Genomic DNA, 20993 nt, shown 5'->3' on the forward strand with positions numbered 1-20993 from the left:
TTAGGCACCTGGCCCCAACTGGCTGAGTGACCTGGGCAAGTTCTTTATCCTCTCTGAGCCTGAGTTTCTTCTTCTGTAAAAAAAAAAAAAAAAAGGATCAAGCTAAATGAACCTTCTGATCCCTTCCTGCCCTAAAATTCTATGAAAACTCTACATCTAAGTACCACCATCCCCCACCCCTGCTTTGACCTGTGAATCATTCATTCATTCATTCAGCATCACTGAGAGCCTGTGCCCAGCGCTCAGCCAGGTGGGATCCAGATGTGAATGAGACCAGGGCCCTGCCTTCCAGGAGCTGGGGTAGGGAGAGACTGACAAGCAGCAGGCTCCAGCATTTATAACTTAACATGTGTTCTAAGTTCAACAGGGTTTCAAGGGGAGTCCCTAATTCTAGAAAGTTGTAGAGAAGGTGACATCAGTAAAACAAAACAAAACAGAACAGACAGTGGTGGGGGGAAGTGACCTTTATGGAGATCCACCCCTATGTGCCAAGTACTGTGCTGAAGCACTGTCTCCTTGTTTTCTCTGTAATGCTCACAGCCACCTTCTGACTAAGGGAATGTGACAGCAATTTTATGGATGAAACACGTGAAGCTCAGAGAAGCTAAGTGGCTTGCCTAAAGCCACTCAGCAAGGAAATGAGGTCTGAATAGTATCAAAGCTTGTCCCCTTCAGTTTCCCACCATGGTACAATGTTCAATAATTTCAGAAAGGTTTTTTTTTTTTAAGTTCAGCTAATTTCCCCCAAATCTCCCTTCTCTTTTCATTTTTGCACGTTTTCTTCCACACATACCCTTTTCATATTGTGACGTCGGAAAGGCAGCCAGGGCTAGGTCAGGTATTTTGCTTTTCATTTCTAAACTCTCTGTTTCCACCTGGAATCGTGATGGTGAGAGGCTGTGAAATGTTGAGATCAAGCTCGGAACTCAGGAGTCAGAAGGGCCTGGGTTCACATCCTGGCTGTGCCCCCGACCCACGATGTGACATTGACTGAGGAACCCCTACATCCTCAGTTGCTCCCCCTTACAGTTGGGGTGAGGCTGCCTCCCTCAGGGGCCTGGTGAGGGTTAACTGGGTGGATGTGGAAGTGCTCAGAAATTCAGGTTTCATTTTTGGTGGATACCTCTGGGGACTGATTGTCCTGAAGACCTTGTTCATTTCTTCTGCGTGAGCCAGGGTTGTGCAATGCCAGAGTGAGGTTGGCAGGAAGGGTGTGACAACTTTGCAAGAAGCTGACACTTTCAAAGCTTTGGAAAATCAGATCCTAATTTGATTCCCACCGTTAACTCCATGAGATAGTGAGATGGGTGAGCCCTGTATTAGAGAGGAAGAAACTGAGGCTCAGAGACAGTCAAGAACCTGCTGAGGGTCATGGAAGAAGGAAGGGTCAGGGCTGAGACTTGAGCTTGGCCTGGGAGAGCTGGATTTGGTGCTCCTCCCACTGCAGCCTGGCCTGAGCTGGCCGGTGCTTGGGGCGGGCAGCTCTGGGGTGGATGTGGGTGCAGAAGCCCTGCTCCCCTGATCCTGGGCTGGAGCAGGTCAGAGGGGCCCATGGACGCATCAGGGCCAGAGTCTGGAGAGTTATGGATTCCCAGTCTATAGACATCATGTTGATGCCAGACATTGTATGACAGGGAGTGTTTCATTTTGTAATGTGGATTTTCTTTTTACTTTAGGTGATTTTACTTTTAACCCTTGAATCACCTGTGAAATTGGGATGAGCAAAAAGCTGGTGACTGGGGGCCAGCTCCCCAGGGAAATCTTGGGACCAGTGCGCTGCTTCCTTCCAGAGAGCCCACTGTGCCACCTCCTGTGTCGTGTGTCTTCAGGCCATGCTGGCAGCTGGCTTGGGGCATTTTATCTCAAGGACATGCAGCCTTGGAGCTGGGACAGAAGCCTTGTCAGTTTAGTCACTGGGCTCTTTCTACCAGGCATAATAAGAACGCAGAAGACTCTTGTGCTGTTTATTATTTTTGTAAAAACCTGAAATGTAAACTACAAGATTGCAATTCTTCTTGAAAGAGGAGCTGTGTGTGTGTGTGTGTGTGTGTGTGTGTGTACACACTTTGAGGACAAAGAACAAAGGAATGTTGGCATTTAGGCCAAATAGCCAAAATTTATCCTCAATTCCAAGGCACACAGAAGGTGGGGGGTAAGCAATCCTTTCCAAGAGGGCCTCTGGGGTCTGTGGCTGCCATTCCCTTGACATTTTGTGTCTCCATTCCAACCACTTTGAACTTTATATATTCAGGGCTCACAGGCCATCCCTACCCACTCATAGCTCAGCACAAGGATGACATGGCCTGGGCAATTCTTCTGATTTTGAGTGCCAGGTCTTCTGCACATACCCCGTCACCATGGAGTGCCCAGCTTTCCAGATCTCTGAGCAGCCTATTGTCTCACTGAGCAGGCTGAGGGTTCACCTGCCCCAGCAGGATTTTGGTCCTCGTGGTTGGCCTTGGGACATGGGTCTCTTTACCTGGGTCGTCCAGATCAGTGTCCTTGCTCAGACCTGCTGTCTTAGTCTATTCAGGAAGCCATAACAAAATGCCATAGACTGGACGGCTTATAAACAACAGAAATTTACTTCTCACAGTTCCGGAGCCTGGCAAGTCCAAGATCAAGGTGCTGGCGGGTTCAGCATCTGGTGAGGGGCCACTTCCTCGTTCATAGACAGCTGTCTTTTCACTGTGTCCTCATGTGGTGGAGGGAGCAAGGGAGAGTTCTGGGGTGTCTTATCAGGGCACTGATCCCATTCATGACGGCTCCACCCTTACGACCCAGTCACCTCCCATAGCCTCCCCCCACAATATTATCACATTGGGGGTTAGGTTTCAACATGGAAATTTTGGGGAGAGGACATGCACATTTGGTCTATGGCACCTACTGTCTTTCTGGTTGTCAGTAGCCTCTGTCCCTCCTCTCAGCCTGGACCCAGTTGGAGGAGGAAAGTTTCTTTTCTGTCACCTTGAAAGGCCAGTCTGGCCAAGAAAGGGAAGAAGTAACTGGAAACATCACGCTTCTCCAGAGATGGTCCTTAATCTTTGAAGAGGTAGGGAGGGGACATAGTGGCTGAACCCCCCACCGTGGGTGTCAGGATGGATCAGAGTTCAAAATGTAACCCTTCAATGTACAGCAGAAGTCGTGTGGCCCGTGGGGCTCACCATCTGTGTGCTTCCATAGATTTGCCCATCTGTAAAACAGGACTAAAACTCCAGAGTTATTGTGAGGATTGAATAAGCTTCTATGTGCAAAGCTCTTTGCACATAGTAAGTGCCTGCTTAACAAGAGAGGAAATTTTGTGTTATTATTACATTAAATAATACAGTAGTGTTAAATTTCTTCTCCTCCAAAGGGCTTCCACATCTGTTTTCTTACTGAGTCTTTACAATCACCCAGGAAAATGAGGTGGTTTTTCTTGGACCCAGTTTACCAGTGCAGCAGGAAGTGTAGTCACTGGTCCGAGGTCACTCTACAAGGCACTGGGACTCTGAGGCCTGACCCTGAGGTCCCCGGGGGGGTCCCAGTCTGGTACAACTGCAGCCCCAAGGGCCTTTCCTGGCACGCAGGACAGCAGCCCCTGCCCCTCTGATGCTCCACTCCTGGAGGAAGGACAAGGACTCTTCCTCCCGTCTTCCTGCCTCCCCTTCCCCGGGCAGCTGTCCTCCCCGCCCCTGCTCTGACTTCCCAGGGAGAAGGGCCCTAATCCTGTTTGGTCCTGGCAGGGGGTGGGCCCACCTCTCAAGCCAGTGGCAGGGCCGGTGTCATTGCCAGCAGCATCTTGGCGGGATGAAGGTTGCATTAGTGAGCAGTAATTGAAATGCAAAATAACATTTTGATCGAGCCAGCAGGCTGTTTATTTATCAGATCAATAGTCAAAATGCCCCATCTGGAGAATTCAGCGTGATAAGTGACAGCATTTCCAAGGGCAAGCCTGGTGAATCTGTCCCCCACCCCCAAAGGTCCAGATTAAGGGAGGGCCAAGGAGCCTGGAAGTGACTGTCACCTTAACGTCAGTTTTCCTCATTTTCATCTTATATCCAGTTTATAGAAGAGACCCAAATTGTCAGAATATCCTTGCTGTGGCTGGAAAGACCTATACCCCAGAGACCCAGGAATCATAGTAACAGCTCGTAGTAACAGTTCGCTGAGCACTTACTACGTGCAGGCACTGCTGTCAGTGCTTTCCATTTATTGGGTCTCCTAATCCTGAGGACAATTCTCAGAGGTAGGGATCTTTATCTCACCCATTTTGCAGATGAAGAAACTGTGGCACAGGGAGGTTAAGCAGCTGGTAGCACAGCCAGTGAGTGACAAGGCCAGGATTCGAACCCAGGTGATCTGGGCCCAGAACCCTTGTGCCTGGGCCTGGTTCGGTCCCCTCTGGAAGGTAGGGAGCAGCGGTGACTTTTTTCACTTATGTAAGTCAGGGTCCTGGCTCTAAAGTCAACACAAGCTTTTCCCAACCCCACTTCTCACAGGTTTTCATAAATTACATTGATTTTTGTGTTCAAATATCTTCTTTTAACATTTCAAACCTAGGTTTCTTGATAAATGGATCTCAGATGCTAGCTTCTCTAAGGCGCTTCCAAACACAGTACGTGGTTTTAGGTTCTTAAAAATATTGACAGTAAGAAAAATCCACACATCCTTTGCGCAGTCTTTACACTAGGATTAGCAGAATTTGGTGAGAGCTGGTGGCGAGGTTTGGGTCCTTTCGGTGGGACTGTTGGCCTGGGTCTCTTTTCCTGAGGTGCTGGTTGACTCCCCTGCCCTGATCCTGGCCCTGTCTTGTGGCTCAGGCCTGTGACTGTCACAGCCAGAGAGGGGCAGGCCTTGATTCATATCCCACCCAGCTCTCAGATCCCCGCCTTCATTTGTTCACTTGACAAGCATATTCGGAGCATCTGTTGTGTGTGTGGAAGCATTCTAGACAGTGAAGAACAGTAGAAAAGAAAAGCAGGCATGGCCCCTGCACTTGTGTACAGGGGGCAGGGGCCCCAAGATGGGAGCATGTGGTGTAATCCAGAAACAGCCAGGAGGCGAGTGTGGCTGGCACAGAGTGACCCCAGGGGAGAGCGGGCAGGGGCTAGAGTCACCTGAGGGCCTCCCAGCTGTGGAAAGTGGGAGTGTGATGGGAAGTCCCTGGCTGTTTCTGGCAGAGGCATGTTATGACTTACACCCCTTTGCTTTGTAACTCACTTCAGCATTTCTGGCAGTGCAACCCTTGCTAAGATAATTAGCCCTTCTGAGCCTCAGTTTCTTCATCTGCAAAATGGGAACACCAGGTTGTTGAAAGGATTCAAAGACCTAGTCCTTATAGGTTGATGCCCAGTACAGAGCAATTCCTCTATTATCATCAGTACAGAGATCTGAAGCAGGTTCCCAGCTGGCTGCAGTGCCAGGTCCCCCATCTGTCCACCTGAGTTAATGTCTCTCTGTCATCTGCCCAGGCTAACCATTAGCACAAAGGCTGAAAAACTGAGTCAGGAAGAGCAATGGATGCTGAGAGCCCCAAGCTTCCTGTGTCATCCCTGCTATGCATAAGGCCACATGGCAAGGGCCACTGCTCACAGCTGTGACCAGGCAGCGGATGGCAGTGTGGTCCCTCTCACTGGGTCTGCATACTGTCCTGCAAGAACAGCACATACAAAAGAGACTCAAATGTGTGATTGCACAAGGAGTAGAGTGGAAATCAGCAGTGTGAGCCAAGCTCCTTGCATGCTGATTCTGTCTAGGGTTGTATCAATAGAAGTATAGTGTCTAGGATGAGGGGGGTGTCCGTATGGCTCTGAACTGGTCGGAGCTCACCTGGAAGACTGTGCTTGATTCTGATACTCCTTTTTATGACAGGTAAACAGAGCAGATGGATTATTCATAAAGGAAAGCACAATGTGAAGAGGAGCGATTCTAAGTCCAGAAGTGGCCTTCCTGGTGAGGACAGGACTCACCAGGGAGCAGGAAGCTGCCTTCAGCAATCTAGAGGGCTTTTATGTGGAATGGGGGGTGGGTTAGACTTGTTCTGTAGGTCCTGAGGGAGAGAGTTGTCTAAATTATAACTGAAAGCTCCAGAGGGAAGACATAGCTCTTTCTTCACAGCGCTCATCACTAACAGAATTTATCCTATTTGGTTGCTTACCCATTGTATTAGTTAGCATGGGTAACACTAGCTCTTATTACATACAACCCCAGGGTTTCAGTGGCTTAGCACGACAGAAGGTTACATTTTGTGCACATGACATTTTGGTGAAGGTGTTTGGCAGGTTGCCTTACATGAGGTTTTTCATGGGCACAGGTTCCTTCTACCCTGTGGCTCTGCCACCCCCCAGGGCCATGGAGCCCCCTCGTGGAAACGCTGCCTGGATCCTATGTGGCCTGCAGGTGGGAAAGAGCAGAGAGACAGAGGGAGTAGGGTAAGGGAGTGCCATGGGAGAGTCTTATGGACCAGATGGGGGAGTGGCTTACATCACTTTGCCCACATGCTGTTGGCCAGGACCCAGTCTATGGCCACACCTCACTGCAGGGGAGGCTCGGAAATGTGGTCTTCCTGGTGTCTAGGAAAAACATGAAATTGCTTTCTCAGTCTCAGCTATACTTACTTATCATATTTCATTGAATCTAGGCCATCATCTATTGTTAAAGACACAGTTATTTGGGGGAACCACTAATTAAATTAAACCATGGCATGCCATCGATTCAAGATGCATTCTGATTGCCAAGATGTTAAGATGCGAAAAAATGATGTAGTTTAGAGTCAATAAAATATGGTGGTGTCAGGCCTTGGGAGCAGTAATCTGTCCACCTTGGGCACCAGTCCATCCCCAGGACTAAAAGTATCTGGCAGATGGTAGATATTCAAGGCATAGGCATGGAATGCATGAGGGAGGGAGAGAGGGAGTGGATGAATGAATGAGGTAGTGTGGGAGATGGTGAGGTGTCAGAACCACCGTGTGTGAGCTACCGCATCAGGGGATGAGGCCTCATCACTCACCTGAGCAGAGGTGCTGCCATGTTCCCCAGGCTCCCAAGGCTGCCGCCCTGGCTGGCCCCCTTCTCTGCTGCCAGTTTCGATATTCTCCTTCCTTGCTGCACGTGATGTGAAGGATGACCTCGCTCACACTTGAGCTGTCCATCTTACTGCCTCCGTGCCTGGGGAGGCAGCCGTGATGCCCAGGTACGTGGGAGAGACGCACTGGCCTGGCTTGGGTCAGGTGCACAGCCCCGGGTCACTCCGCTGGGCCAGCAGGATGGAGGTCAGTGCGAATGTGGCAATTCCTGTGCGAGCTCTGTGTGCACCCGGGAGAAAGAGAGAGAATGTTGGACCTGGGTGTCAGCTCCTGGGAGAGAGCCTGATTAGATATAATAGTTGGTTCTAGTAGTGCCTGAACAAGGAGCCCCTTGACCTGAAAAAGGACTGTCTTGGTGGAAGTTCCGGCATGCAGAGAGGCACACAGATGCACAATTAAGTGGTAGGTGGGTGGATGCACGGGTGGATGACTGATGGAAGGAAAGAGGGAACAAGACAGTTGTGCTTGCTGTGAGACTGAACTTTTTAGAGACTGAATGGAAGCTGTCTCCTCATTACTAAAAAGGGGTGCTAGTAACAACTGCTGACATGCATTTATTGAGCACTTACTGTATGCCAGGCACTGTTCTAAGCTCTTTTCTGTATTAACTCGCTAATCCTCAAGACCACCCTATGAGATAATTATCATCATCCTCATTTTACAGATGAGGAAACTGAGGCCCAGAAAGGTTAAATAACTTGTAAGAGACAGAACTGGAATTCAGACTCAGGCAGCTGAGCTCCAGGCACTAAGCTCTATGGACCAGCACCATCACTACTGTGAGAATTCAATGCTATCTGGAAACTGCCAGATCTGTTCAACGACAGTGGGTAGGATGTTTATGCCCGATCACTGCTTGATATAGGATGAAAGTAAAAACAGGTTTAGGAAGAGTTAAGATTCCCAGATGTCAGATCTCTAATAGCTATTTTTAAAATTAGGTTTATTTATTTATTTTATTTTGGGGAGGAGGGAGGTACTTAGATTTATTTATTTATTTGCTTTTTAGAGGAGGTACTAGGGATTGAACCCAGGACCTCCTCCGTGCATGCTAAGCATGTGCTCTACCTCTTTGAGCTGTATCCTGCCCCCTCCAATAGCTATTGGAAGGAAGATCACTAGAGATGTGTTTGGGGGCACCTTCTGAAACTGTGATGCTGTCCTTCCTCCAGACATACCCCCTTGTGGTGTCAGAGGCTGAGCGGGCTAAAGTAAGATTGGACAGGTACCTCTGACTCCTGCGTGAGAGCGCTCCCCTGAGAGGACCGGGCGAGGGCTCAAGTTTCGAATTGATCTCCCCAGAGGAGGGTCCTCTTTCTAATCTGCATGCAGCCATCCTGCGAGCCAGCAGGGCTGTCCACTGTGGGCCGGCGGAGCTTTGCCGGGGACCGGGTCCTCCCAGCTGTCCCTGGGCAGCCACTCAGCATCCAGCAGTCTCCTCCTGCTTTGGCAAAGCCTCTCTCTTCTCACAATGATGGATGCAGCTTGGAACATTGTGGATAAAAAGCCCCGATTGAAAGGCGCTAATTACCCATCATTATTTTCCGTGCCGTAATTTGTGTGGAACGAGATTTCAATCAGTTGTCTGGGATCAGCCTGGTTTTGACTAATCTTTCTAACGACAAGATGCTTAATTACAGATTTTTGCCTGAGTCCCAGCGAATGGGGCGGCGGGAAGCAGGCTCTCCCTGAAGCCAGTTTGCTATTGGGTCATTTTGTAGTCCCGGGTCCCAGCGGGGCCCTCGAGGGGAGAGAGAGAAACAGAGAATCAGGAAAGCACTCCTGAGGAGACCAGATAAAACCGAACCTGCACAGGACCGGTGCTGTGCTAGTGACGAGGTGATGGAGGGTGGCAGGCGAGCCGCCGCCTGAGTCAGCTTGTTCCCCTGCTCAGGGCACCTGCCCACTTTGTCTCTCCACCCCCGGCCAGCCCCCAGCCAGCCTGGCTTTCCAGTTAGTGTCTTTGAATGAATCACCACTTCCGGGGGCTTCAGCTCCTCATCTGAAAGTCACCGGGCCAGGCAGGAGAATTTCTGAGCACTTATGACTCACTGACTCTCTCTGTGCTGGTGTCTGTCCAGAAAAGTGGAACCAATGTTGAATGATACGCGTCACAAGATTTCAGTCTCAAGGAGTGATAAAAACACTACTTAGGTGATTCAGACTAATTTTGGGGAAGGTCAATTTGAATTTAAGAAATACATGCATTTAAAGAAAAAAATATATATATAACTAATGGACTCAGATGCATAGAATTGGATTAAGTATAATTTTTGGTTCATAATTTTCATCACTGGCTCCCCTTTCCTCCCTCCTTCCTTCCCTCTCCCGTAAGAAGTGCCCATGAATCCACATCCCGACAGGGGTGCTGGGACCTTGACTGTTATTCACATTTACCCACATGGTCCTCCCCATCCTCTCCCACAATTAAAAGCTCGTTCTGCATTCTCTAATAATAATTTTTTGACATTTTTGTTTTAAAATTTATTTTTTAATCAGTCTTTTTTGGTGTGGGGTGGGTGATTAAGTTGTTTAATTATTTATTTACTTAAGGGAGGAACTGGGGATTGAACCTAGGACTTCGTGCAGACTGAACATGAGCTCTACCACTGAGCTGTATACCACCCTCCCTTAATATTTTTGAAAGAAGTTTAACTGTGTTACCTTTGGTGCCTCAGGTGCTGATTCGTAACAAGCAAAGCCTTGCGGGAGGGTCTGAGAGTCCGCCCTAATGACTAGCTCTGTGAACCCTGGTTAGCAAATTAATTATGGAAATATACATAAGTCTCTCAAGTGTTCAGAAACCGTTTTTCTTCTATAGAGTGGATTCCCGTTTCAGGCTTTTTTTATCCTCTTAATTTGCCCAACCTGCCACTTTCCTGGTAAATGGCAAGTTCCTTGTGGAATTATCCTCCATTCTGGATCTGGGGACCGGCTTGAGGGGAGAGCTTTGCTGGGTTTAACCCCGAGCCACCACCAGCTGCTGGATTTTCCAGAAGGGGTTTCCTGGGAGAATCACAGTAGCAGCTTGCTGTCCGCTGAGAGCTTGCTGGGCCCTGGCACGTTCTGAATGTTTTGCCTGCATGGGCCCTTGCTCAGCCAGAACAATCTTATGAAGGAGGTGCTGTGAGTGAGCCCATTTTCCAGATGAGGACCCTGAGGCCTAGAGAAGGTGACCTGTTTACTCAGAGTCAACAGCTACTAGGAACTGGCTCATCTGTCATCAGAGTGCAGGCTCATAACCGGCATGTGACTCTCTGGCTTGTTCCTGCTCTTCCCCGGGTGGCCCTGGCACAGAGCCAACAGGCAGCTCTGAGGGCAGCCCCTCTGCATGTGATCAGATCCTTGTGTGTGACAGGGTGGACTTGACCCAGCAGAGGAAAGCAAGCCCGGCTCTAGGCCAGTCAGGCTGGTCCTTCCCTGTCCCCCACCCCGGGAGCTTCTGTTCCTCCAGCTTCTCTCCTGCTGCCTGCCCACCAGCAGGCAGCCTTTAGGCTGATAGATCTCTAGGATTCCAACTTAACAATTGATGATGGTCTCTTGCTGATATCCTGGAATTTCTCTTCCTCTGGAGGTCTGTGACAAAACAGCTGAACAGTTGTGTTTCCCTCAGAACTTCCAAGATTCTGTTGGTCTTTGTATTAGGAAAACCTTCAGCTCACTTTGTTGTCTAGCAAAGTGATGTCTGACAGCGGCAGAGAGCACCCCAGTAAGCTCAGTCGCCCCTGGAGGTCAGGCATCTCTGGGGTCTGGGGCCCCACATTGGACGCTGAGGGGGCTGGGCCTGGGTGGGGGCCGGTGGGGGCATGTTAATCAGATGCTAGTGAAATTGAGGCCAGGGCCGCTCTGGCTGCCCTCCCGTTAGGAGATGGATCAGAGGGAAAATGATGCCTCGAGGGGCTTCGACCACTGACTTCTACTCTTTCAAAGGCGGCTCAGATGGGGCATTGGTCCCCTCCCATAAAGTCAATAGTCATCGACCAGTTGGGAACTGGATCCCAGCCAAGCACAGAGGATGGACTCGACATGACCCTCTCTCTCCTCCCCAGAGCACAAGTGTCAGCCACCTCCCCCTCATCCCTAGGCCACGCTTTTCCTAAGCACCATGCTGGCCACCCACCCTGTGGCCACGTCCTCCTGGGCCTTAGCATCAGGACTCCACCTCTGAGATCTTCCCTGACCCGAGCTCCCATCCTTCCAGCAGTCTCTACCCTTCCTCCTGCTGTACCTCTGCCTCTGCCCACTGGACCCCCTATGCTCTTGGCCCCTCCGTTTTCTCCCAATTCTGCTCTTTCTGACATCACTCCCCTCTATCCCCAAACTACACTATTGGTCCAACCCTCAGCTCCCAGGCCCCTTGTCCACCCTCTTCCTTGAACATCCAAATGTGTAGTTCTCAACTGGGGGGTGATATTCCCCCACCCTCCAGAATGTCTGGCAGTGTCTGAAGAAGGATTTGGTTGTCATTTCTGGGGGTGGGGGTGCTACTGCCTTCTAGTGGGTAGAGGCCAGAGATGCTGCTGAACGTCCCACAGTGCACAGGACACCCCACAACAGAGAATTACCTGCCCAGGTGTCAGTGGTGCCTGGGCTGGGAACTCAGACCTGAGCTGCCCGAGGACTCAGGCTCCCCTGCGCTGCTGCCCCTGCAGAGTTAAGGGCCTGGCAAACCTTTACGGCCCTGATTTCTGTTCTCTCCTCCTCCCACAGTTGCTGTCCCAAATTTTCTTCCTTTTGCTAGACCTCGTGACCTCAGCCTTCATCCCTGCATCTCCCACTTCAGGGAGTGAGGAGAGAGGCTGCATGGGGTAGGAGTGAGGGAGGTGAGGGGCCTCAACTCTCCCCAAGGCCACCCCCAAACTTCCCCTCTGCACAGCAGGCCTTCACTCCCTCTCTGACTGCTTCAGCTAATTCTCTTCCAGGGGCACCCAGATTCCTTGTAAACTCCAACCAGGTCCCCTGACTGCATCTGTTACTCCCATAGGATTCAAACTTGACTCCCTGGAGAGTCACAGCTGGAGGGCTAAAAACAAACAAACCAGCAAAACCAAACATGCAGATGTGTGGGCCCCACCTGCAGAGATGAATGTGCAAAATGTGGCTGGGGTGGGGTGGGGCGTGGAGAGGGGGTGGTCAGGTCCAGGAAGCTACCTGTTCTGCAAGCACCTCGGCTGACTCTGATGGAGGTCAGACGAGAATCTGAGAAAAGCTGACATTCATCTTCCATAATTTCAATCTCTCCATCTCGATTCCCTCCTTACCATAAGCAGGTGACATAGAGTCGCCGTGTAATTCACTGTCTACTCTAGGGCAAGACAGGGCGTGATGGGGAATTATACTGGGTCAGTAGATGGGATCAGGACTGCCCAGGGCAAACTGGAAAGTAATTTTTAAATTCCTTAAATTCCTAACCTTCTTGGCACACCCCCTCCTCATCAAAGAAGCCGATGATTACTGACAATAACAACAAAAACATTCCTTCTCAGCCTCCACCACCCCCAAGTTCAAGTGGCTGGTGCTGCCTGAAGGTGTGTTAGGGGCCCCCCACCCCCTCCTCTGCCGTCTCAGCGGAACTTCTCGAGAGGATTGTCTGCCTCCCGTACTTCCCGCAGCCCTTGCCAGGTGGCTCCCATCCCCCAGTGCCCTGACTCTGTTCTGGGAAGGCCACTAGTCGCCTCCTGACTGCTCACTGCAGGGCACACTTGTCCCTTCTGACTTCCCCTGACTCTGCAGCTGCACGCCCCCTTCTCGACGGCTCTCCTCACTGCAGTTCACCACTCACCCTCTTTCTCTTCTCCAGCTCCACTGGCCACTTCTTCTCTGCCCTCTCCTTGGACTTCTTTTCCTCTGTTTTTCTTTTACATTTTGCTTTTGAATATATGAACGACGTCCCAGAGGTCCCGATGCAGGGGGCAGGTTTCCTGGAGGGAAAATAAATGCAAATGTGAATGAATGAGTGACTGAAAGTATGAAGCCGGACCAGAGGGACATGGCAGGCAGGGGGGTGGACTCTTGAGGCCAGGGTCAAGTTTGCTTCCTTCTCAGTCCTAGAGTCTGACCAGGGCCCCGGGGCAGGGACCTGGACAGGGTGCACAGCCTGCTAAAGAGTGCTCTGTGCCCTTCTGAACCAAGGAGAGGGGCAGGAGGGGAAACCAAGGTTTAGGGGATGAAGCCTCTGCTTGCCCTGGGTGTCCTCCAGGGCCGGCTGAGCTGTGAGGCTGGGAAGACGGTGGGGAAACTTGTGGCCTGCTGTCCACCTTCAGGCCGGCTCCCCAGCTGCTTCCCTCAGGGCCCTTGCTGCTTCCAAGGGGGCAGATCTGAAGCAGGTAGCACATAATACATGCTCACTCAATAGCACTTGCTGTAATTACTGTTGATTTTATCAGGTGTAGCTCCCGAAATCTCTGGGGCTCTCACAAGCCCGGGGGAGGGGTGGGCTGGAAGGCTGGGATCTGGGAGCAGTCTCAGGCAGCAGTGTTTGTCACCGTGGGCCGGGGATGTTCCTGTGAACCTCAGAGCCTCAAGCAGCTGCAGGAGGGGATTACAAATGTAAGAGCACCTGGTCCCTCTCCCTGCAGGCCCCATGCAAGGGTGCTGCACAGAGGCACCCTACAGGTGCATATTGTGTCTGACCAGGCCAGTGGCGTTTCCTGAGGACACACCAGGGACATGTGGGTCACGTGGAGCCCAGGGACATGACAGGGCACCAGCCAGAGATGTACAAAAAAGCAAAACAAAAGCCCAGAGGAGACTCTCAATGGGGTACGCTCTGCTGACGTAAGGGAAACTTGGGGCCAGTGGGAGAGGTGTCTCGGAAGACTCAGGAGAGACCCAGGAGCCTCTGCCTTCAAACACCACATTCCATAGATAATACACTGCTTGACAGTAGGAGCCTTATAGGTATGTTTTATCTTTTTATCAGAAGCAGCTCCCAGCTTCTGATTAGAACTGTCTTTAGGGCAATGAGTTCCCTGCCTCCGGACATGTTCAAGGATAGATGGATGGGACAACCCCTGGGAGGTGTATTGACTACGAGATCATTAGTGGGACCAGGGACAGTGGAGGCCCCTCCCCATCATAAGATTTCTGGCCTTTGGTGGTGTAGGTGTATGGCCAAGGCTGTGTTGTAAGGGTGGGCTTTGTGGATGTGATAAGATAGCCCCTTCCCCATATGGTACCCAACCCTTTCCTCAAGGAGTGCTCAGAAAACAGAGGCTACCTCTGAGCATCACTGGAGGTAGGACCATGGCTGCTCCCCCAGTGAGCCCTCCAGCCCTAGGACCCTCCGTCCCGCCCTCCCAACCTGGGGTCATCTTTCCACAAGTGGGGCTATATTGCCGCCCTCTCCAGCCCTTTTCATTCTCCAGGAGATTTCCCTCTTCTTTCACCTGCTCTGCAGGCCTCAGCCTTGGCTTCTTTTTTATCTCCACTTGGCCAGGCCAAGACAAGGACAGATGGACCCTGCCCCAGGCTCCTGACACCAGGTCCTGGCTGTCCCAGAGCTCTTGAGTGAGGGCTTCAGCTGGGTTCCCTGAAGGCACCTTCATCTTTTTGCCCTTTGCTCTTCTTGCTTATGAAGGAGAGGAGCCCCTCCCCACGTCCTAGGAACTGGGATGTGGGAGGGTCCCACCTAGCCTGCCTTCTCACCCACCCTGCTTGGTTCTGGGAGGAGGGGTTTTCATGATGGGAAATATTGTATGACCTTCCATGGTGATCCTGCTTCCCTTGACCCTACAGGTGAGGCCGGGGAACTCAGAGGTTGAAACTTAAGGTTAGGAGACAGCTGGGGGATGCTCGGAGTTGGGGTTGGAAGGCTCCCTCGTGTTGCATGATGCAGGCACAGCCTCTTGAGGGGGAGGCCAGCCTGAGCAGGGACTAGGAAGGAGAATGAGAGAGGAGGCCTGGGAGCCACCCTCCAGATGTGCCCTGGGCCAGAGGCAGAACCCAGAAGGCAATCAATTTGGCTGATGCCCTGGCCACAAGCCCTGCCTCTTGTCCGGGCCAGATGACTTGGTATCTCTCATCCCAATCTCCATGATGGTGGCATTTCCGGGGAAGCTCCAAGCTTGGGCTTACCTGCTGCCCCAGTGAGTCCAGACCAGGGTTATCAGATCATTGTTGTGAGGGTGTCTGGCCCAGGGGCTGGTACCCCTGGATATTCAAATGTACTGTTGTGTGGGAAGGTTGGCCAAATATTTTGGTTGACTTGTTGCCACTTTTTGTCCCCCTCAGACCAGCAATATGCAAAGGGTTGGGGTGCCTCAGCTGAAGTTTATTGATCAAACATAGTTCTTTGAAGACTCAGAGGTTCTGGAGGGGTAATGCCAGAAAATTGCTCTGGGCTGTGCCATTTTTCAGACCCATTGACCTTCTCAGCCAACATTTTATCTCACCAATGCCTTAGCCTCAGCCCCTCCCAGCCACCCCACCCACCTGGTGCCCAAAGCCTGAAGCTAATTCCTGGGTGCGGTGTCACACCCACCGCACCCTCCTCCATCCGAGCTGACTGACTCTCCTGCGCTCTGTGTCCCCAGGCTGCTGAACAGAATGTCCGCTGACGACCGGCACCTGGGCTCCAGCTGTGGCTCCTTCATCAAGACAGAGCCGTCCAGCCCGTCCTCAGGCATCGATGCCCTCAGCCACCACAGCCCCAGCGGCTCGTCCGACGCCAGCGGCGGCTTTGGCCTGGCCCTGGGCGCCCATGCCAACGGTCTGGACTCGCCGCCCATGTTCGCCGGCGCCGGGCTGGGAGGCACCCCATGTCGCAAGGGCTACGAGGACTGTGCCAGCGGCATCATGGAGGATTCGGCCATCAAGTGCGAGTACATGCTCAACGCCATCCCCAAGCGCCTGTGTCTCGTGTGCGGGGACATCGCCTCCGGCTACCACTACGGCGTGGCCTCCTGCGAGGCATGCAAGGCTTTCTTCAAAAGGACCATCCAAGGTGCGTGGCAGCAGGGCCGGGCCTGGGCGGGGTTCGGGTCCAGTGGGAAACGGGGTGATCCCCGCCAGCTGCCAGCTTGGGTCTGGGCGCTGCTGGAGCAGAGGTTCTAGAGGCTCCCTTTTAACTGACTCCCAGGGTTTCTCACTCTGGGATTCTGGACCAGGGCTCCAACTTCCAGACTGTGGTTGAAATGGTGCACATCCCCACAGGGCACCCCAGAAAACCCCAAGAAAAGCCACACAGATGCCTTAGCACAGGTGTGCCTCATACTCAGATAGGGAACACTGTCAAATGTGTGTCCCTACAAGGCAGATTTGGGGGAAACAAGTTAGCTCTCTTGGCCCTGCCATGCCAGGCCTCTTGAACTCTAACAGGGCTCTCATTTTGTTTTCTTCATAATTTTTAATTGCACAAGTCGAGCATGAATATTTTCCTTGTTGTAAAAGAGTCAGGGCCACAGAGCAAGGGAAATTTCCCCCGCTCACTGTCCCATCTCCATATGGCCAGTCTTCTGGGGCTTTTGACAATGCATCTGCATATCAGCTGAGTCACGTTTTGATGGCCATGGAGAGGCTGCCTCTTTTCATGGGTACCAACTTGGATGAAGGTGGCCAAGAGCCCCCACGGTGCACTCTGTGAAGTCAGTCCTAGGTAAACTGGGGAGAAGGGTGGGTCCACCCTCCCAGGGCTGTCATCAAGTTCATGGCACAGGGCCTAGCACGGAGGAACAGCCGGCCGCGGCAGCCGAGATTCCCACTACAGTGGGCCACGGGGAGCGTGCTTGCTTCTGCATTCCGACGCGTCATCCGTGAGCACCTTCTAAATGCCAGCCTGATGCTAGGACAGACACACCGCCCTCTGCTCGTGGAAGTCACTGAGATGAGCCCATGCCATCCGCGATCACTGAAACTGCAAGCCAGACTGCAGAAAGCCCAGGGCATGCCCCTGGCCCAGCCTGGCTGTCGGGTGGGCCCTCCCGTCCCCACTCCTCTATTTCACTTTTGGAAGAGGCAGTCTGAGCTCCCCTGGGGTGATTCTCAGTTTGTTCATTCAATGAATATTTGTTTAAATTTCTTGTGACAATGTATTTATTGAATTAATCGAGGGCACTAGGATTGGCCAGGTTTCCAGTTGAGATATTGTGGTGTCTAACCACCCAGCGGGCTCCCGGGTCAGACAGCTCCTTCCCTTCCCTTACAGCTCAGGGCCCTTGGGCAGGCAGCCTCAGTTTCTGCTTCACTTTGCGCCTGGGTCAGGAGAGATGCTGTCTTTTCTACCTCACATAAGGCTGTGAAAACAGAATTAAGTGCGTTCATATATGTAAAGCACTCATGTAAGTTGCCTAGCACTTAGTAAGCGCTAAATCAATATTTGCGATTATTACTTTCATTTTCACAGTATCACTTAAAACATAGGATCACTCAGGCAGCAGATATATAGTTTGGTTTCTCTTACAGAGCAGGCTTTTTGTAATTACATACATTTCAATGAAACAGTATAATTATTATGACTTAACAAGATTTAAATTATTTTAGCTATTTTGGTTGTAGATAAGATTTATTAAATTAACCTTTAAAACAGTATGTAAGTGTGATACAAATTCAAACAGTGCAAAAGAATTAAACAATAGAAACTAAGGTTCCCTAAAACCCCAGGCCGCTGTTCCCTGTAACTTTCCCAAAAGGAGCCATGATACCAACTTCTCTCAGCAGATATTTCTGAGGCACTCTTACATCAGGCACTGTGCTAGCCTTGAGCACAGTGAATGAACACATCCTGGTCCCCATCAGGTTCGCAATCCGCAGTCTGGGAGGAGGCCCTTGACTCTCTAGATTTGAAAAGCACTGAAAGTAATTCTAAGTCTTCTGCCTCAGCCAGGGTCGAAAACTTCTAATCTGATAGCCAGTCAGTATTATTGGATATTTGACAAACATGAGATATCTAAACCCATTTCAGTTACTGAAATAGCAGTGTTTTTCATCCCAGATTGGAAAGTAATCTTGGTAAGATGGCCACTATGTTGGACCCTTAGAGGTCAGTTTTTGAAAAATTGGCTTCTTAGATAATTACATTTTCTTCTCTCCACATTCTTAAATGTGCTGGAGAGTTCTGGATCAAATTCTCTGAAAGCAGAGGCTGCTGTAGACTCAGGAACACTACCACGCCCTTGACAGAGGCCTGGGTGCCGAACGTCCTCAGCAAGTCAAGAGCCCGCAGGAAGAATCTGTAAATAGTCTTAATGATTTTCTACCTTGAATAGGATAAAGATCTCTTCCTAGAAATCGAAAGGCAAACAGCAGCATTTAGACTCCTTTGTCTCCAGAAGAGTTACTCATTCGCCACCAGAAAAAGGTTCCTATCTGGAACAGGCGAAAGGGAACTCTAGGGCTGACGGATAGCTCTGGTTATTTTGTCAGCTCTTTGGCTTAGTGCTTTGGTTGAGTCGTTGGCAGACGTGGCCACAAAGCATAAGGCATTTACACTTTTCTGACCTTTCCTAGGAACAACTTGCACACCATGCACTTCAGCATTGAACAAGGGAGATGCTGTCCCCCGGCCCCTGCAGGGCTTATAATCAATGCCTAGGAGCACCCATAAGTGTTCGTGACAGCTTTGTCTGCCTAGTTCTATGCTCTGTCGGTGCTGGGGGGTGTGGTGTCACTGGCCCAGAGTAGGTGAGCTCGGAGGTAAACAAAAAGGCACAGTCCTGAGGGGACAGAAATGCTCCCTGGCAAAGGAGATAAACTTCAACCTGAGTGAATTTACTAGTATCTAAATTTATATAAATTTATGTAATTATATATATATATAAATTCATAAAAATTTACTGTATCTAAAGAAGAAAAAAAAGCCCATCGCAAGTGGATGGATCAGCCCTGGAGGCATAGAAAGAGAAGATAGACTTTCGGCAAAGGCCCCACCCTTAGGAGAGGAGTCCGCCTGGGGACAGCCTGTTAGGATTAAACTTCCAATGGGTCTGATTAGCATCTTTCTGATTATGATCTAAGACCTGTAGTTCTGCTTGGAGGGAACTTGCTGGTTAGGCAGAATGCTGGCTGGGCTGATCAGTTTCTCCTCATCCTTGAGTGTGTTGGCTTATACATCCGGTTTGTGAACTGGGGCAATGTGAGTCAGCCCCTGAGAGACGGTGCCCCTCTCTGTGGCTGGCACAGTCAGGCTTCTGGATCATAGGGCAGAGTGCTAGCTTCTGGACCGTGATACTGACCCACAGTTATGAAAAGCTTTGTCGTGAAGGCTGCAGTGATGAGGGGTCCTTTTGGGGAGCCACCTGGGGGTCTTTGCCAAGGTGTAACCCCAAACCCTGACCCGATCACTCTGTCTCTCACTCTCAGCAACAACCCTGCCTCCTGATCCACTGGGAAACTGGAGGCCGTCAGATGGGAGCTCCCTCAGCTTGTTGCCCCCACGCCTGCCCACTCTCGCACATCTGCAGCATCTCTCACTCGTTGGCGGCACAGATCTTCACTGCTGCCACTCCTGCTGGAAGAGGCGTCCCACCCCGGGCTCAACTCTTCTCCGGCTTGGAATCCATCCCTTCTCCATCCCCAGAGAGCCTCCTTTCCTCACTATCTCCTCTCTTTTATCTTCTCACTCTCCACTGTCTCCTTTCCACTGCATGTAAATACCGCTAGTATCTCCGGTATTCAAAAGAAAATCCCTCCAATCTCCAGCTTCCCGGATCACCCTTTCTCCTCCTCCTCTCAGTTCTTGACCCGCCTCACATGCCCAATGTCTTCTCCTGCCCATGGCTTCAGCTGCCTCTGGAATCAGGGCAAATCCCAGTTCAGCACTCCTGCCCTCGGCCGCTCCTCTGAGCTCCAGGGCCTTTAGCACCTAATGAACATTTCCACTTGGATGTCCCAGAAGCACCCCAAATGCAACGAGTCTTTAACAGAAGCTCTGTCTGCTGTCTTTAAACATGTCTCCTTGTATCCCGATTTGGTGCCTGAAGTGTTTTCAAGCCAGAAACCTGGGTCTCATTCTTTACTCTGCTTCCAGCTGACAGCTCCCACCCCCTTGCCAAACCAACATCCCCACAGCTGCATCCTGTTCATCCTCCCTTCTCCTTATTTCCTGAGCTAACAGCTTCTCTACATGCCCCCTGGTTCAGTTCAGGCCACCACTGACCTCTGATTAGAGCACCTTTCAGACTGGTCTCCCCGCTGCCAGGCTCACCCCTTCCCATTCTGAACACACACCTGAATGTGTCACTCTTGTATCTTGCTTGTGGGTAAAATTGAAGCTCCGCCCTGACTGAGGATGTCCCCAGTGTGGGGATTGCCCCACATTGACCTTACCACCTCTTGCAGCCTGGAGGTCAGCCTGATGGCGCTAGTTTCCAGTTCCCAGAACTTGTCTCTACTTTCAATTTCTAGACCTTGCACAACATCTTCTCTTTGCTCGTCCTCCCCCAACCTCCAGGTCCCTCTTGTGTCCATTTGGTCTCAAGGTCTCAAGTTAGCTGGCACTTCAAGTTGGCAGAGGTATGGCCCCTCCTGGAAGCTCTCGTAAAGCTTCTCCAGGCCCACAGATAACACTTGCATTATTTTTAGAAAAACTTTTGGTCACGTTTTGGGAGGCAAGGTCTAGAAAATCTTTCACATGACTCTTTGGTAAAAGAGACCTTGCCTTCTCTAGGGTCACTGTGTGAGACGTTAGGTGCAGTATCTCAGAACACACTGTCAGTTACGTGAGATTTTATGAGTGTGCATGTACTGCTATTCCTCAAAATCCTGTTTTGAGCCCTGAGTACACTTCCTAGACCATCAGGATAGTTCTTTTTCAGTTGCGTCGATTTGCAGTCATGGTTCCCACAGCGCATCAGCACTGCACTGCTTTTGACTCTCAATGCCTGTCATTGTGAGCCATCTTCCCAGGGATAACTAACTTTGTGTTACATGTCTTTCCCCCTTTGTTACTGGTTCAGTCAAATGACTAGCCTTGATTGGGGTCTTCTCAGG

At 50.9% G+C, this 20993-nt stretch overlaps 1 protein-coding gene across 2 annotated transcripts in view; it reads left to right on the top strand.

Annotated features, from left to right (window-relative positions):
* ESRRB (estrogen related receptor beta) overlaps positions 1-20993 on the top strand; it is a 152841-nt gene that overhangs the window by 90860 nt on the left and 40988 nt on the right. For both annotated transcript variants that reach the window (XM_015240803.3, XM_015240804.3), the window contains exon 2: positions 15602-16011. In XM_015240803.3, the coding sequence (XP_015096289.1) occupies positions 15602-16011 (410 nt within the window). The remainder of the gene's footprint in view (positions 1-15601; positions 16012-20993) is intronic.

The sequence above is a fragment of the Vicugna pacos genome, chromosome 6 (genome assembly GCF_048564905.1).
Source record: "Vicugna pacos chromosome 6, VicPac4, whole genome shotgun sequence".
Lineage (NCBI taxonomy): Eukaryota > Metazoa > Chordata > Mammalia > Artiodactyla > Camelidae > Vicugna > Vicugna pacos.